This window comes from Bos mutus, chromosome 8, assembly GCF_027580195.1.
Source record: "Bos mutus isolate GX-2022 chromosome 8, NWIPB_WYAK_1.1, whole genome shotgun sequence".
In the NCBI taxonomy this organism is placed as follows: domain Eukaryota; kingdom Metazoa; phylum Chordata; class Mammalia; order Artiodactyla; family Bovidae; genus Bos; species Bos mutus.
Window position 1 is genome coordinate 66,860,200 of NC_091624.1, and position 19,359 is coordinate 66,879,558.

Sequence of the window (19,359 nt, forward strand, 5' to 3'; positions counted from 1 at the left end):
CTATAACTCAACTCTTTATGCACCTCTAGAAGAGCTAAAGAAAACAAACCCTTTCATCTGATAGGCTCTTTAAAATGCAAATTCCCAACCTAAAAAGCAAGTGATCTTACACATTACACTCTTGGACACTCATCTTTTTTCCTCTTTGAAGAAGAATTAGAGAACGAAAAGAGATAAAATGTATATTACAAGGAATTTATAATGTTGAATGCCAAGAATCAATGCAAGGAATATCACAACATGGGGCTCTAAATCCCTGCTCATTCACCTACTTTTTTCCTGTCATTTATTTTCAAGAGATGAAGTTTAGGTTCCAACACTACCACTTACTTATCAGCTTCAAGATGTGGGCAAGTCACCTCCCACCTCTGAGTTTCACCTAAACTGCAAGTAATACTGCTTTGTCTACCTATCACCCAGGGCTCTAGTGAATTTGGACACGATTAAGTGTGTGCAAATGCTCCAGGCTCATGACATGGATCACCAGTGCAGGACAGAGCCCACCTCATCTGTGGACACCATAAATCTCTCCTCACATACCATAAATCTATCCCCACCTGTAAAAGAGGAGGGAAGTTTCCTACCCATCACGCAGGCTTCTAGTGAGGATTAAATAAGAAAATATTTATTCCACAGAGGCCCTGGCATTGAGCAAAAACTCAATCAAGACTGGCTGGAGTAGCATCCTCTACTGTGGTTTCATTACTTTAAGCTCCTCTGGGTTCACCAGGGGAGCTTGTTAACACAAGGGGCCACCCCAGTGCCTCTGATTCAGTAGGGGCTGGGCTGGGGCCTAAGAATCTGCCTTTCTAACAAGAGTCCAGGTGATACTTATGCAGCTTTGAGAATCACTGGCCTATTCATTTAAAGCCAAATTTCTGCCACCTGGCTCTACCATTGATGATATAACTCTGTGCAAGTCAACGGACTTTTCTGCGCCTCCTTGTCTATAAAGTAAAAATATGAGTAACACCCACAGGAGGTGGTGGTGAGGATGAAATGAGCTAATCTGTGCAAAGCACTTAGGTCAGTGTGTGGAACAAAGCAGGTACCACGGAAGAGTTAGCTCCTGTTACAGTGCTTTTCTTCATCACGCATGCCTACCTTCATTTGCTTTGCTTTTCATCAAAAGGACCCCGATAGGCTTGTCCGAGTCCGGACGCCCCCGGGGTTCCGGGCTGGGGCTGCGGGAGTGGAGGTGCTCACGGCTGCGGCTCTGGGATGCCCCATACCGGGCATCAGGCTGGGCCCTGTGGCCGTACTCCCCCTCAGGGGTGTAGGCGCGATCGTAGACCGGGTCAATGCTTCGGCCGCGGCTGCTCTCCCGGGCTCGCCTGTAATCATCTTGGTCTAGGCCCCGCTCGAGGCTGCGGCCACGGCTGCGCTCCCGGGCTCGCCCGTAGTCGTCGTCATGGTCCAGGCCCCGCTCCAGACTCCGGCCTCGATCCCGGCTGCGCACCCGGTCATGGGGACGGCCCCTCTCTGGGCTCTCCTCCCAGCTGCGGCTGCGCCCTCCGCGGCTGCTGGGCCGGCTCCTCTCGCTGTAGCCGCTGCGGGCGCTTCTGCCATCAAACTCGTCCATCACCTGGAAAGCCCGATCATCTTCGTGGACAGGAGGACTGTCCTGCAGCGGGGCCAGCTGGACCTTCCGGGGCCTCTTGACCACCTGTCACCAAACAAACAGTGGAGACACAAGACAATCACAACCAGAGAAAATACAGTGGTTAAGAGCCCGGGTTTCCTTTCCAGGAAAACTGTGTGTTCCTACCCAGGCTAAGCCTCAGGTTCCTCATCTTTAAAACAAGAAGGATAAATACCTCAGAGTGTTAAGAAGAAAGTAAGACAACGAGTATAAAACGGAGCACAGTTTCTCCAAAAATCTGCTTCTACTCAAAAGTGTGAAAAGCACCAAGAGGCTTTAAATCAATAAGTTACAAAAATGAAAATGTGGTAAGTGAGACATTCTGTATAGGAGTGCCTAAGTTCATCCATAAATCATGTCATTCAAAGTGGGGGGATGTCCTGTAGGAGGAGAGGAGGGAAAAGAGGGATCCTTCTAGACTAAAAAGGACTGATGAGATAAGGACCAAATGTGACTCATGAATTCTGACTGGCTCCTGGATGGAGAACAAAAACCGTCTATCAAAGTCACCTTAGGACATGGACTGCGTACTAAATGACACGGTGACGTTATTATCACTTTTCTTTTTTTTTTTTTTTTTTATTTTTCTTAAATAGGATAACAGTAGTATAGTTATGTAGATGAATGTCCTTATTTAGGAGATTTCAGAAGTAAGAAGGGTTAACTGTCATTTCTTGCCCCTTCCCCTCAAATAGTTCACTAAAAATAAGTATGTCTTTATATACACAAAGAAAAATTAAGTGAATATGGCAGAATATTAACACTATAGAAGATATGTGTTGGTTATACTCTTTGAACTTCCCTTTTTGTTTGAAAATTTTTATCATATAAAGCTGGAAAAAGAACATCAAATACCACACACCCCGTGTATCCCCCCAGCACTGTCCCTAACACACCATGTTCCAATTCTCACTCAGTGTGTCTACTTGCCCTGCTGGAGTGAACACTCCTTACAGCTCAGACTTGCTCCAGGGCCAAGCGGATTTTCAACCAGTGTTTGCTGAATAACTGAGTGAGCCCATAAATGAGTGAATGGCACAGACTGCCAGTTATCTCCAAAGAAATGCGAGTTTATGAAGAAAGAACATGATCCTGTGAGAGCTGTTACAGATGAGTTTTATGAGCTCATAATTGAGTTTCTAAATTAATGTGGTTTTACCATTGCTCGCAATCTAGCTAATTCTCTTAGAGAATAATTATCTAACCTGGCTCTTCAGGCAGATTCATTCAGGTAAGAGAAGCACTGGTCTTAAGTTAGGAGAAGGATGAGACGGCGAGAAGGGATCTTTACATCAACCTTAGCTGGCATCACCCTCCCAACATACTGAGGATACAGAGGGAGCGGTCCCTGGATTGTGCAATTCTGTCCAGTGCTAAAGAGTAAGTAGTAATTTTCCTCTGGGCAAAAAACAAAGCTCTACGGAGTCAAGCTGAAAACAAACCCAGGACGTACAATGGCAGCGATCTTCCCACTTTTCCTCAGCTGCTGAACCGCAAATGAATGGAGCACGTCTTCCATAGGGGTGCCATTAACCATGACCACCCTGTCATTCTCTCTGCAAACAAAACAGAAAAATGGGATATGAAAAACTCCCAGCTCGCCCCTCTGAATTGTTTATTTAGGAACAAATAAAAGCAAAAGATTGATCCAAAATTCTTATTAAAGGGCTCAGTGTCTAATGACTCCTGAGGTTTAATCTGTCAACTTGGTCTGAGCTCTTCAGAGGAAGGAACCCAGGAGACAGACGCTCAGAGTGCTTTGGACAGTGTCTCCTGGAAACTACCTGCAGAGAAGGACCCAAACCCATGGGGTCCCTCCAGGAGTCACTGGACAGCACTAAGGTCTGAGCACAGAAGGAACTTGTACATCAGGCCCTCCTTACCCATGGTGTATGGTGGAACACAGCACATGGTATGCTCCAGCAAATCTACAGATGCCCCCAAAGGAGGCTGACAGTCACTTGTGTTTTGGAGGGGATGAAGTCAAGAGGTTGTCTCAGCTTCTTCAAGAAATTTTGAGGTCATAGAACCCTAACTCTTTAACTTTATCTCATCCCAAAAATGATGTAAAAATTCTACCATGCTCTCTGTTTGATAGAAAACTAACTTACATATATAGATTCCTTTCTTTTTTTAATTTTAAAAGTGCACACCACCAAACGCCCCCTGTCCAGGGCCAACCAGTGGACTGGCAGGGATTGGGAGCAGGAGGAAGGACACTCACTGAAGCAGCCCATCGGCGGGCCCACCGGGGAGCACATCAGAAATGACGATGGATGTCTCCCCATTTTCAAAGTGGGGGTTGTCTCTGCCTCCGGATACTGCAATTCCAAATCCTCTCTTGGAATCCTGGTCATTGAAGTTACAATAAAAATAAAAATAAAATCCTCTATAAGTGGCTTTCAGGATTTATTACCAGCAGTCAATAAAATAAAGGTCAAACCAATAACCAGAGACAGTTCAGAAACAGAGGGCTTAGAGAAACAAGTGAGAAACGGAACACAGCATCATCGTGATTAGCCGACAGGTTTATAAAGGGAAACACCTTATCTAAAAGGAACAGCCTTGTGAAAGCTGGACAAGATTAATAGCGCAGACTGGAGTTATCACTAGAAGCTGGCAGGGGATGGAAATTACATCTTCTGTCCAAATAAGTATGTGCTATTGGAATCACCAATCACACCTGTTCTCGTATCCAGGCCTGAACTGGAAAAGCTTGTCACAACTGAATCTGTGCAAAAATCGTATTTTTAAAGAATACCTTTAACTTACAAGTTAGAGGAGCTAATGGTCTCATTTTAATGTACAGTGAAGAAGAAGTATATGGATTTTAAAGACAAAATCTGAAGATGAACTTATTTTTGACATCTTATGAGAGAGCAAAGTATTAAATTCTTTTCTACATGCATTTAGGATGGAAATAGAGATGAATGAGATTCAAGATTAATCTAGAAATATATAAGGGTGAACCCAAATAATACAGAATCTTAATGCATTTCAGTGTTCAAAAAAGCTAAGCTCCTGGATTTCATCCAGGTGACTATATGAACTATACGTGGACTATATTCACACCCAGGGATATATGTGGCTATAAGGCTAAATAAGGGTTTGATTATATAAAAATCTATTCAGAGAATAAAAGAAACCTTCACCCAAAAAAAAAGTTCCCACTTTTTTGTGTGTGGGGCCCACTATGCCAATTTACAGCAAACAGAAACACAGAACAAGCTGGGCAGCTGTCCATTAACCCCATGGCTTTGATTTGGCAGGACTGTTGCCTGATACCAGTTTCCACACAGAAAAAGCTCTATCCTCTGGACCAGGCCTAAAACGTTTCTCACCTTTGCCAATTTGTGGTTCAAATTCAAGTGGTATATGGCGAACGGGCAGAGAAAACAGTCAGAATAGAAGCCCCAGAAAATGACAGGAGGTGAAAAATAAGACCTAAAGGGGGAGGCCCCTCAACTCAAGAAATCATGATTACTGCTCCAGAAGTTTCAGCACCTGAGCATCCATCTGTGTTTTTCTATCTAAATTGATTCCATACACATTTATTCAGAAACCAGTTTCCACTGAAGTCAAGGTCTGAAGTTTATGGTTGTGATGGTCAAAGGAAAACTCCCCCTTTGAGGAACTTAGACTCCATTTACATGGTGACAGAGACTGGAAGGACTCAGAGTGGGAAAGACCCATACAGGGCCCAAGAAAATCATGAGGCTGACCAAGGCAGCTTGATGAGTAAGACTTTGGAATCACGAGTGTGTGTTTAGTTCATTTAGCCACACACAAATCACTTACAAGTTCCTAATGGCTGCACTTGTCTTAAGTGGTGCTAACACCTATCATGCCTACCTCGAACTCTGCTGTCAGAATAAAAAGGAATAGAGCTAGCATTTATTAAGCAGCAGTTATTAATGTGTATTAGACTCCAAGTTCTAGAAGTTCTTTGTATTACCTAATTTAACCAAGAGGGGTAATACCTGTGACATAACTTTAAAAATGCAGTAAAATACATTGATGTATTTTATGATCTAACTTTATGATATTACTTCTACTTTCAATCCCATTGTGTGTCGGGGGAAGGCTGAGGGGGCATCATTAAAAATCTGATTAACTTAGCCCCATTAATACAATCAGGAGTGGGACAAGGAATACAACCCATGTCTCCCGAGTGCTAAACCAACGTTTTGAAGTCTAGTTTGGACTTAAAACTTACTGAGGGAACGATGTTATAAATGCTATACTTAAAATTACAGATGTTGTAGAAGCTGCCTTAACATTAAACAGAACAGATTATTTCCATTCCTCCTTTTCTTTCCTCTTTTTCTTGTAAAATATTCTATCTGAAGACATGTGAATACATTAATGAATCTCTATGATTCTTCTATATTATACAGATCTTAGCCAAAAATAGAACATACAAATCCTTGTTAATGCAGTAATTGTGTCTGTGTACAAAAAAATAAGATCCATGATCTGTTATGGTATATATAAATGGAATAACAGTCATTATATGTCCACTTGTATTGGAGAAGGCAATGGCACCCCACTCCAGTACTCTTGCCTGGAAAATCCCATGGGCGGAGGAGCCTGGTAGGCTGCAGTCCATGGGGTCGCTAAGAGTCAGACATGACTGAGCGACTTCACTTTCACTTTCCACTTTCATGCACTGGAGAAGGAAATGGCAACCCACTCCAGTGTTCTTGCCTGGAAAATCCCAGGGACGGGGGAGCCTGATGGGCTGCTGTCTATGGGGTCGCACAGAGTCGGACACGACTGAAGTGACTTAGCAGCAGCAGTCCACTTGTATGTGGAATCCAAGAAAAGATATTAATGCAAATGAACCCATAAAACAGAAACAGAGACATAGAAAACAAACTTAAGGTTACCAAAGGGGAAAAGGAAGGGGGAATAAATTAGGAATCTGAGATGAACAGATACATACAACTATATATAAAATAAACAACAGAGTCCTGCTAGAAGGCACAGGAAACTATATTCAGTATCTTTTAATAACCTATAATGGAAAAGAATCTGAAAAAGTGTGTATGTGTTTCTGTATACATATACACATGAATCACTGTGCTGTATACCTGAAACATAGTCAATCAACTATACTTCAATTAAAAAAAGATCCATGATCTGTAAATATAAGAACAGATTGTAGCAGATATGACATACGTTACACTCACCTTCTGTAGGGTCACAGTGTACTGTTCCCATATCAGTTCTTCCATGCCTGGAGCCTGTTTTAAAAGAATCAAAACCAATTTGATTAAAACCACAAGCATTTCAATGCTACAAATAAAACTGTAATTCAAAATGCCTCCATAGAAAGGCCAGCTCACACATTCCACACATCAAAAAGAGTGGGAACATTATACTACTTATTTTCAAACACACTTTCCTTCAATGAAATGACAGTCTTAACAATACAAGGAAAATTAGTGAAATACATACTGAGAGATAGACCCTAAAAAGGAAGAAATATTAAGTGTTAAGCTTTTTTCTTATCACCACTCCAAAACATGGTCATAATAAAAGCCCTTATCTAGAGTTGGAAACAGATATATTTCAATTAAAAAAAAAAATTCCCCTTCCTCCTGTCAAAAGCAACTTCCTAGGCAAGTTTATGCATTTTTAAGTCTAAGGGAATCTTTGGCCTTTATCAAGAGAGTGCCAAACTTGATACTATTTGTATCAAGGTGTGTGGGACCCCTTGGCCTTTTCCCCATCAGTATTATGGGTGTAAAAGATGATAATACCAGCATAAACAGACCCCCTAGGTATCAATTTCTGACAATATTCTAAAATAGATGTATAGACAAACCTGAAAAATAGTGGATATCATTTCATAATCATAATAATCCATTAAATGCATGCTAGCTTTGAGGGGAAATCATTAAAGACAAGAAATGCCAAGAAAGCTCAAAACCAGAGAGATAAGGCAGCACTGCAGCAGGCATTTCAACAGGAGGCTGGAAAGAGAGAAAACTGCAGATGTAAACAGGGTAGAGATCAGATCAGAGTGGATGTATAAGGGGGAAAAGCACGCGAGGCAGATGGAGACAGCAGGCACAGCTGCCTGTCTCATTCTTGGCTCTGGGCAGAGTGGAAAGAACTAAAAATATCTCTCTGGAGAATTCCTGTATTGAGAGACCTGTACTCACTCAGGCTTGAGACTGAAATTCATATTATAGATGTGACGACACCCTCCCCTACTAAAACACTCATACCCAAAGTGGTTCTACATTGGCGGCACCACCCAGGTACATGGAGTGAATGAAATATTCCATGAACACACTAAAAATACCCAGGAACACACTAAAAAACAGGCTTCAGAGAATCCTGCAGACAAGTATCTGTGGAACACAAACGAGTTCACAGTTTAAACACAAACACAAAACAGGTCATCATTAGTGAGAGTTAAGAGAAATAAACTGCAGAATCAAAGGCTATGCATTTTGGAAAAAATCAATCACAGACCAAAAGAAAAGTATATGTTTCATGTGTTTTTCATAAGAAATTAAAAAGGGGGAATTCAAAGTGTAATCAAAGAATAGTATCAAAAATGATCAGGCAAATCTAAAATTTTTAAAAAAATAAAAAAAATACGATAATAAAATTAAGTTTAAAAATGGATTGAACCACATAGCATAGAAAGTTGAAGATAATAATGAATTGGAAGAAAGATGTGAATAAATTACCTGGTGCAGCACAAATCATTAAAAAAGTGAAGCAGGTGAAAGAAATTGAAAGTGAGATAGTCTTACAATGTGTCTATTTAGATTTCCAGAAGTTAAGAAAATGAGACAGATGCAATACTCCAAAACAAGACGACCTGATGATTCCTCAGGTTCAAGACTGATACATCACAAACAGGGTAAATTAAAAAAACAAATTAAAAAAATCACTTTGAAAAACATGGTAATCTTACTACAGAAAAAGATATAAGACTTGAGAGCAGCTAGGCAGAAAAGAGAAGGCAATGGCACCCTACTCCAGTACTCTTGCCTGGAAAATCCCATGGACGCAGGAGCCTGGTGGGCTGCAGTCCATGGGGTGGCTAGGAGTCGGACACAACTGAGTGACTTCACTTTCACTTTTCACTTTCATGCGTTGGAGAAGGAAATGGCAACCCACTCCAGTGTTCTTGCCTGGAGAATCCCAGGGACAGAGGAGCCTAGTGGGCTGCCGTCTATGCCGTCTATGGGGTCGCACAGAGTCAAACACGACTGAAGTGACTTAGCAGCAGGCAGAAAAGAGTACAAAAGAGCGATTAGAATAACATTTGACTTTGAAACAGCAATAATGAAAGCCTGAACTTAGTAGAACTATATCTTTAAAATAGTATCTGTTGATTTGGGGGACGGACATTTTTTAAAAAACAAAATTAAGACAGACTATTACCACAGACAAGCAGTAAAAGAACTTCCAAAGGACAAATTTAAGAAAGGAAAATAATCCCAGAAAGAAGAATAAAAGACAAGAAGGGATGTACATCTGGATGTATATTGGCTATATGCAACTGTAACAAATGTGAAATTTCTGAGAGTTAACTAAGACAGAACTAAAATTCTGTGAGCTTCCCAAGTGGCTCAGTGGTAAAGAATCCACCTGCTGAAGTAGGAGATGCAGGAGATGTGGGTTCGATCCATGGGTCAGAAGATCCCCTGGAGGAGGGCATAGCAACCCACTCCAGTATTCTCACCTAGAAAATTCCATGGACAGAGAAGCATGGCTGGCTACAGTCCATGGGGTCTCAAAAGGTAGGAAACAACTGAGCACACGCACACACACACACACACACACCCCCCCAGGCAACACAGTATATAAATCTAGAAGACTGTAACATGATTTAATTATTCTAAATATTGCATTCAAGAGCAGAATTAAACTGTTGATTAATTTTGAACTTCATTGAGTAAAATCCACATATTAAATTTTCTGGTATAACCACCATAAGAATAATTAGAATATATAACTTCCAGAATAGCAAAGGGAAAAATAAAATGAAAAGTCAATCCAAAAGAAGGCAGAAGAGACAAAATGGGAAATTTAGTAAAAGGAGGGCAAATATTAGTACAAAACATAAACTATGATTGTAGAAATGAATGTAGAGTTATCACAACAAAGACAGATGGTCAAAATGGATTAAAAACAAGAAGATCTAGTTACATGTTTTTTTAACAGACAATATCTAAAACATAAGGACTTAAAGAAATTTAATTATATGAATAAAAAGCTTTACTGTTCTTATTTACAAATAATTTAAGAAAAACTCTCTAGCTATTTTACATTAAAATTTTTTTAAACTCAAATTTGCCAATTCCCGCACTGCTACTAATAAGACTGAGAGAAGAGAATCAAAACATGTCCAGATACTGTCATCCTGTTTCACCCAGTTAAACTCTTAGGCTTGGTGGGCGGGGGGAGATGCCACTTGGCAGATAATTTCTTTCTTTTGGTAGAATGGGGTTAGAAAAAGGCAATTTTGTTTGTAAAGATGAGCAAGACTACTTTTGAGTGGCTGCCACTGATTACTCAAATCGAGAGGAGTTTATAATCCTTTAGTTCCCTCCTCCCTCTATGTACTCACTGTGGGGACATTTCTCTGGTTAATACCATCTGGTTCCAAGAGATCAGAATTCTCAGAAAGAGATTTAAAAATAGAACTTAGATTGTCTCTAGGGTTAGAAAGAACTCAAAAAATGGTGCCTGGAAAAGGTGAGAATTAGTTTCTGTGCTACCAGCACACCTGGGACTGAGTGCTTTTGGGGTGGGGTGCATTAGTGTCCAAAAAGGGGTGATGCTTAGGCTAAATGAAGGCATGGCAACACAATGAAATATGTAAGCGTTCGAAAGAGGTGACTGTCTCAAATATGTAAATCTCTCCCACTGTTTAAGTTTATTCACCATGATCACTGTTATTCAATTAAAAAAAAAGAAAACGGATTTTCAAGTGACTTTTTTCTATCTCACTCACTTTTGTCTCATATCTTCTAGAACAGTGTCTGGCACACAGAGTAGGCACTCAAAAATGTTTTCTTTTCCATAAACTAATGGATATATTATTCATTCATCACCCAATTAATATGATGAAGGCACCGATTTCTATTACATACAAGTTTTCCTTTAAAGTAAATTTCTACTCCATTCAGTGGCTCTCTGCTTTTTCCATATCACGCTTGAGGTGGTTAGCTGGAAACTCAGGTGCCTATGGTCTGGTGTTCCAGAGAGAAATAGTTTATGGCCATTTCTCTCTGGATTTTTGTTTTCTATAACAGCATTTTCCAATTTGTGCCAGTATAACACAACTTTCCTATTATTTTTTTTTAAAGTGTTTTTTCTTAAAGGGAAATAATAAGCAGAAATCCAGCTGATCAGAACCGATCGTCCCTTTCCATTTTCACAGAACACTTCCTAACATCTCGACACCTGTTTTCAATGTGGCTTCAATACAACCAATCCACCATTACCTGGAAGTAATCTTACTAACACGTATGTTTTCCAAGTTTCTTCTCTGCACTTTACTTTAAAGCTGACAGAGTTCAACAGTGAATTACTCTGAAAGTTGTGGTAAAATAAATACAGTTGCCAACTCCTCTTTGAATATAGCTATACTCTCATGCATTAAGAAAAAACATCATTCAGTATCCTACCCCAAAAATGTGTTTAAAAGTCATCAGGAAAGATGACAATGACCCCGAGGACTGGACAATGCTATGGGGTGGATGGAGAGTATAATTCCCAAAAGGACAGTGATCTTTAGGTTAAATAAATCAATTCACAGTGAAACACACAGGCACTGAAATAATCATTTAACTTCTGTCCATTTCTAAAGTTTTTTTCATCATGATGACCATATTTTCAATTAGAAAGAGAATTAGTTTTATGTTTTTAGGCCAGCCTGTTCTTGGGAAGCAGTGGGGATATAAATTGGAATAAATCTTCCAGAAGGCAAATGCCTAATTTATTTCAAAATGTAAAATCTACATGCCACTTAATCAATCAGTTCCAGTTCTAGTAATTTATTCTACAGAAATACTTGTACAAGTGCACAAAGATATACATATAAATTTATATACATATACAGCTATTTATAGTTTTTAATAATCAATTAAGTGCTCAACAATAAGAGACTGGTTTTATATACATATATATACATACACACACACACACACTTAAATGTCAATTAAAGGAAAAAGAATCAAGGTACAAAACATCATTGTTTGTTCTTGTTTCTTATTTCCCTGACTTATTTATTTTTGTAAGCATACAGGGAAAGGACTGGAATTTCTCCAGAAGTTGTGAGGGTTTAGAGAATATTTTTATGAGCACATTGCTTTTAGAATATATGTCAAAAATAAAAACAGAAAACTCTCTATTAACAGTTTAAAATTTTTTATCAGTTAGCAAAATAAATATATTACTTCAAAACATTCTCCAAGTATGAACCTGGCTTTTGTAATTCGCTATTCTTTCTTAATAAGATTAAACTGCCTTTAAGTAATCCTGTGCTGCCTGCAGGAGTAATTTAAATTCGATTTGTCAGAGAAAGGATTAATCCCTTACCACTACTGTGCCAATCACAAGAATGAATCAAATTTTTAAATCAATCAGACCTTGCCAAACACCAAAGACTTCATCAACTTGTTATGAAACCACTCAGATTATAAGCAACCTTTTCTTACCTAGAGTTAATGGGCTGTGACACAAACCATTATTAACTACTTAAATTTTAAGAGACTATATTAAATGATAAATTTCAAATTTTAATTTTAAAGGTGAAGAAATTAGAGTGAAAATAAATTTTAATAGCTCTCTTGAGCATTAAAAATAAACCATGTTGCATGGAGACCCGGGTTCGATTCCTGGGTTGGGAAGATCCCCTGGAGAAGGAAATGGCAATCCACTCTAGCACTCTTTTGCCTGGAAAATCCCATGGACGGAGGAGCCTGATAAGCTACAGTCCATGGGGTCGCAAAGAGTCGGACACAACTGAGCTACTTCACTTCACTTCACTTCATGTTGCATACAACCCATAAAGCTGTGACTTTTTACAAAGGTCTCACAGAAAACCCTTCATTCTTTCATTCGTTCACTTATTCACTCACTCAAAAATACTTATTGAGCATCCATTATGTGCCAAGCATGTGGGTTTGTGGTGCCTGGACTACAGGTGAATAAAACAGCCAAAGTCCACATAGAGCTTACCAACCACAGGTGTGCCCAAAACAGCAAATCACTGAGTGTCTTCTCTGCCTCATCTGGATAACTATCTTTCCAGAAACACACAGCACCCTACACAATCACAGAAAATCAGCTCCCGATACATCCCCAGGGACAGCCTGCAGGCATGCATCGGCTTAGTTGACAGCTGAGACCATGCCTTTCAAACTGGGCCAACGGGCCCCACCTAACCTGTGCCCAGCTGTGCAGAGATCCGAGAACTGCCATCAATATTTAGACACTGCAAATGAACGCGGGCAGGGCGCTGCTTAGCCTTCGGAGAGCTTCACATGCAAGGCCATAGGAAAAGTACACACATATCAGGCAGGGTAAAGGGAGTCATATTCACGATGCAATGATTTCTCTCCTGGTCAGAGGCCCAAGAGAAATGTGCCAGTATGTGCACACGCACAGATCCACAGAGTATTCACAGCAGGAATGTTTCAAGAGCCCAAGCTGAGACAACCTGAATGATCTATAAAGGGCAGAACAGACAAATAAATTGTGATATACTATTAAAATGCAATGCTGTACTGCAATGAAAACTAGAGCCACACATCCACAACACAGAAGCATCTCAAACATAACATCCTACAAGGATTTATATAGAGAGCTATCATTTTACATAATTCAAAGAGCAAACACTATTTTGTGGAAATGTGAATATATGGGACACCGCTGCACTGTACACTTTTGTTTAGAGGTGTTTGCGTGTGTGTGTGACCCAGGATGAGGTAGATGAGTGAGGCAGGACCTGGGGTCCACCCTAGTGAGGGTCCATGGGTATCGTGACGGGCTCACGAGTGTATTTTATAATTACACTTTATGATTTAGAGACATAATTCTCTTATATACCAAACACTTTGTGAGTTAAAAAACAGGGAGGAAGGAAGGGTGGGCTCATGAGTGAACACCAAAGCGTACCCAATGATTCCTAGCCCAAGGACTTCATACCAATATTCGTTAATGCAGTACAGATGGCAAAGCCAAAGAGCAAAAGTGCGATCATTCAGACTGCCAGAGGGCAAGGAGGGGATGGGAGCAGTAATTTGAGAGGTGCCTGAAGGCAGGCAAGGTGCAGAAGCAGGCTGGCTCCAGAGGAGCAGAAGGCTGCAGAAGAAGCCAAGTCTCCTTTTCAACCCAAGAAACAACATTCCAGCAGCAGGAGGATCTCCAGTGCTCTTCCCTACATCACTTTCACTTTTTCTGTATGTAAGGTGAATAACCACCCCCACGAAATTGTAATGACTCATTCCTAGACAACGCAGAAAGATAAAAGGGGGCCATTTTTTAAAAACTGTAAATAAAAAGCTTTGTGTTGGCAGTAACGTATATACATGAAGAATGAGAAAGGGACAAATAGTTATTTGATTTGTCTCTAAAAATACTCTCTAGTTGTTAAAGTTTCTTTCCTTTGAAAAATCTTGGCCAAATAGGTAAATCCCATATTTTACATAAAGAATATCAAAATGTGATAAAAAACAACTAGGAGGCAGTCACTAAAAGTCTTCACTGCCTTGACTCTCCCGACAGGAAATTTCTAAGCTTCTTATCTACAAACTGTTGGTTTTCAGTGATGGAAAGTCAGAGCCAGAGATGAATCAATATCTGCCCATAAGGGACATGTTTGATAAAAATCCCGTCATAGAAGTAAACGCTTATACATGCTACAGTGCATTCCATGTTCAATCTATTGGGGGAAAAAAAGAACAAGGGAAAAAACTTTTTTCTATCATTTAGAAACCAAGATAAAAAGAATACTAAAAAATAATAGTAAGAAGAAAAATATAGATTTCTGCTAGATAGGGAAGCAGAAAGCTTTTTACCCAAAATAAGAAATTACAATTACCCAAATATAAACAAACATCTTTCCCCAGAAAGCAACACCGTGCTCGCAGATTCCCAACACAGGGAAAACAGCAGCCTTTGATTCATAAATCCCATTAAGAGGCTATCAGTTTCACGTAAGTCTGCCTAATATAAGACAAGTATTTTTTAAACCCACCAATGACTACAATCTGCATCTCACAGTTCATTCCTGAGGGCTGCCCAAAGCACAAATAAATCAGAGGAGAAAGGAATCACTGTGAGAAGGCTCCCCCTCCCAATTTCCCACAAAGAAAGGTTGGGGAAGAAAAGGGGGAAAGGAGAGCTTGCGGAGGGACTCACATGGCCTTTCAATCTCCCCAACTTTTTAACAGCCTGGACCCACATCCTCTGGAGGAACTGTGCGGTCTTCATGGCCTCTGGAGGGTGACTAGCCAAGGCACTGCCTACATCCCAGGCTGCTCGCCCATTGCCACCACTCCACGTGGTTACGTAAGGCGGATACAATAGTGGCCCACATTCCCAGCAAATCCTGTTGTCATCTCACACAGTGACACATCCATACAGCGGGACACCAAACACTCTGAAAAGCACTACTTATGAGGAAAAAGAAAGCATTCTGGATTTGCACCACTCTGCTGGCTTTCTTTCCCTCCCTCTCTCCCATGCCAGAGAACTAGAGAATTAAGAGTAAATACTCCTTTTAGACATGTAAAATGATTCAGTATCTGAGTAGAAACTTTTTAAGTTAAGTAGGACATTCTAGAGCAATATTGTGGAAAGGAACACTTAGAGAAGTATTTATTTACATAGATGCTCCCCCTCGCTGCCCACCCCGCCCCACACATACACGAAAAGCATAAGCTGGCTGAACAGCAACGGGTAATGTTTCAGGTGCCTAGGATTGCTGTTATCACCTAGAAAATTAAAAGGCTTGAAGATACGAAGCTGCTCATCCTTGGAGATAACTACGTCTACACTCGGGCAGTGGGTACAATCAGGGCCATAGCGGGGGCAGAGTGCTCACTCAGCAGAGCCTCCTCCTCTCTCACCCCTTTCTGTAAACTTCACAGATAAAAGAATAACAAAGAACCCTGCTCTCCATTTCTTTGCCTTCACCACTTGCAGAGGGTGGGGGTGGAAAAGCACATTTTGGGTTTTTGAACATCTAAGAAAGCCTGTATGGGATGCTGGGGGTTTGGGAGCTAGGTTGGGATTTTGGAAGCATGGTCTTGGGGAGCGGTGGTCCTTGTCACCGTATATTGTATGTTACACCAATGGGCCAGACTAAGCTGGCTGCAAGGAGGAGTGTGCCCTCTACATTGTTTGAGGTTGTGTGCTCCGTCGTGTCTGACGCTTTGTGACCCCGTGGACTGTAACCCTAACCCTAACCCTATGTAGCCCACCAGCCGTCTCTGTCCATGGGATTTTCCAGGCAAGAATACTGGGTAAGGAGCAACTTGACGCAGAGACAAGGACAATCTGGGGGCCATCTCTGTCCTGTCACCGAGCTGTGGGGCCTGGGATAACATAACTAAATGAGGAAAATATACCTACACCTCAGAGGGCCAGTGTCAGCCTGGAACGCAGCAACCTCTCCCTACAAAGTGCAAAGCGCACATGCTGAATGGGCTCTCTAAAGTGTTCAGGGCCTTCCCTTGGACTCCGTAAGAGTAGGTGCTTCAGAAGTGCTGGGCCAGCAAAACGGGATCAGAAATGAATGAAAGTTTGTTTCAAATCTTACACTGAGAGGGCACGGAAGACAAAGGAGCCCTACTGAAGTGGGACCTTGGGAGCTGAGCGGATGCCCAGGACTCGACCCCGGGTGTGCAGGCACCCCACACCAGAAAGGCTCAGCCCAGGCCCCAGGCACAGAGGAGCATGGATGGAGGGCACAAAGCAGCTTGCTCCTTTCCTGTGACCATCCTCAGGAAAACACTCCTGCTGCTCTGATGAGGAAATAAATACTTCTTTCCCTTAAATGTATGAACATTACCTAGAAGTCACTGGCATTCTACAAGTTAACAATTCCAGATTTTTCTTCAATGATTTCCAGAACTTACGGTTTCTGCCATCACTCACTCTTTTTTTTTTTTTTTTAAATTATGCAGGAAACATAAGAGATGTGGGTTCAATCCCTGGGTTGGGAAGATCCCCACTCCAGTATTCTTGCCTGGAGAATCCCATGGACAGAGGAACCTGGAGGGCTACAGTCCATAGGGTCACAAAGAGTCAGAGATGACTGCAGCAAAACAACATGGACACAACTTAGCAAAACAACAACAAAAAAACACTGCATAACATAAAATGTACCATCTTAACCACTTCTAAGTATTCAATTCAGTAGTGTTAGGTCTGTTGATATTGTTATGCAGCCAATCTCCAATACTTTCTCATCTTGCAAAACTGAAACTCTAGACCCTTTCAATAACAACTCATTCCTCCTCCTCTCAGCCCCTCACAATCACTATTCTTTCTGTTTCCATGAACGTAACTATTTCGAATATCTCATGCAAGTGGAATCATATAGTATTTGGCTTTTTTGGTTCTGGGTTATTTCATTTAGCATAATGTCCTTAAGGTTAATCCTTGCTACATGTGCCAGATTGTCCTTCCTTTTTAAGGCTAATATTCCATTGTATGTGGTATGCCATATTTTATTTATTCATCCATCAATGGACACTTGGGTTACTATTACCTCTTGAATTGTGAATACTGCCGCTATGAACATGGGTATGTAAATACACTAATTTTTTTAAATCTATTTTTAATTGAAGGATAATTGCTTTACAATATTGTGTTGGTTTCTGCCATACCTCAGCATGAATCAGCCTTAGGCATACATATGTCCCCTCCCTCTTGTACCTCCCTCCCACCTCCCACCCCATTCTACCCCTCTAGGTTGTCACAGAGCACCAGTTTGAACTCCCTGAGTATTACAGCCATTTTCCACTGGCTATCTATTTTACATATAGTAGTGTATATACTTTCATATTAATTCTTTACTCACTCATTCAACAAACGTTTACCAAGCGCAACATGCCAGATCCTGATGTTCAAATGAGGATCAAACCATATATAGCACTGTCTTCAGGAAGTTTGACAGGAGCTAGCACCTGATCTCATTGAATGACTGGGGAATAGGGGCTATTTCCCATGAACAAGGCCACTGAGATGAGGTCTGACGAATGAATACAATTGGGGGTGGGGGTCAGTTGTGCAGGGTTTACAAAGTGGTTCAGTGGTAAAGAATCTGCCTGCCAATGCAGGAGTTGCGGGTTGGATCCATGGGTCGGGAAGATTTCCTCTAGAGAAGGAAATAGCAACCCACTCTGGTATTCTTGCCTGGGAAATCCCAGGGACAGAGGAGCCTGGCGGGCTACAGTCCATGGGGTTGCAAAGAGTCAAACACGACTGAACACATGTGCACTGGATTGTGCAGGACCCAAAGAGCAGCAGAGGGCACAGACCCTGAAAAAGAAAGGCAGAGGGTCACTGGTGAAAAGGCGATCAGAACCACTGCAGCCTGTTCTGATGAGCAGATGTTCTATCAGTGGCATCTAAAGGACATTTGGCGGTGGACAGCTGCCTCCATGAGAAGATCAAGAGTTTAGGGATTTACCTTTCCCAAGATCCATAGTCACATATTTGAAAAACATCTACTGAGCAATTAGCACCCACCCTGTGGATAAAAGAAAAATCATCCTACATCATTACCCTCAGGCAGTGACAGTACAGGGGGGAACCAGGACATGTAAACAGTAATCCCAATGCAGTCCAACTACAACCGTAGATGGATAGACAAGGCTCATAAACTCAACAAATACTCAGGAAGCTAGGACATCTCAGACACTGCTGGGGGTACACGAATCAGTTCTCCCCACACAGGAAGGATTTTAACAGAGAAAACAGACAACAGACAAGTAAACATATAATCTCCAGTAGCAGTAACTGCCATGGGATGTGACACTGGAAAGAAGGAATCCTAAGAAAACCTGGACCTCTCTCCAAGTATAGGGAGCAGTAGATGCAAAGGCCATGAGGTGAAAAACAAGCTTATAATCATGAAAAAAAAGGCCACATGGGGCTGGAGCAGGGTGATCTCCAAGGGAAGGGCAGGTGTATACGATGCGGAACTGATGGCGTGGGTGCATGTCATGAAACGGCGAGGAGAGGTCCAGGGTGGACGGCTGTGTACCCCAGAGCTGAAAGATGACTGACCTGTGGGTGGGTGGATATCCGGGGAGAGGGCCACAGGCAGAGCAGGAGGGATAACCTGTAAGATGTGTCCAAGACAATGTGGACAGGCACTCGGTGTAGCTGGGAAGTAAGCACTGGATGCTACACTCCCAGCATGGAACAGAGGTGTTAAATAACTTAATCTACAGCTTGGGAGTCTTAAAACACACACCCACCCCAGAAATAAGAGACAATATGAGTGTGAGAACTGGAACAGAAGGAAGCTATCAACACCAGCAGGTACCTTGCTCACAGCGCTCTGTGGAGTTTTTCACAGATGCCCACAACCTATAGAAACTTCTTTTTCCCAGAAAAGTTTGAAAACGAGCTTCACTCTTGCTCTTTTTAAATTATAAACCAAGATTTTGGCTTCCAGTCACCTGCCTGTGTCTCTTCAAAGCTAAACCCTTCCAGTAGCA

At 41.4% G+C, this 19,359-nt stretch overlaps 1 protein-coding gene across 5 annotated transcripts in view; it reads right to left on the minus strand.

Moving 5' to 3' along the window:
* Positions 1-19,359, minus strand: part of TJP2 (tight junction protein 2) — a 128,248-nt gene that overhangs the window by 32,445 nt on the left and 76,444 nt on the right. For all 5 annotated transcript variants that reach the window (XM_070375796.1, XM_070375794.1, XM_070375793.1 and 2 more), the window contains 4 exons: positions 6,835-6,888; positions 3,867-3,991; positions 3,096-3,198; positions 1,105-1,666 (listed from right to left, as the gene is read on the minus strand). In XM_070375796.1, coding sequence (XP_070231897.1) covers positions 1,105-1,666; positions 3,096-3,198; positions 3,867-3,991; positions 6,835-6,888 — 844 coding nt within the window. The remainder of the gene's footprint in view (positions 1-1,104; positions 1,667-3,095; positions 3,199-3,866; positions 3,992-6,834; positions 6,889-19,359) is intronic.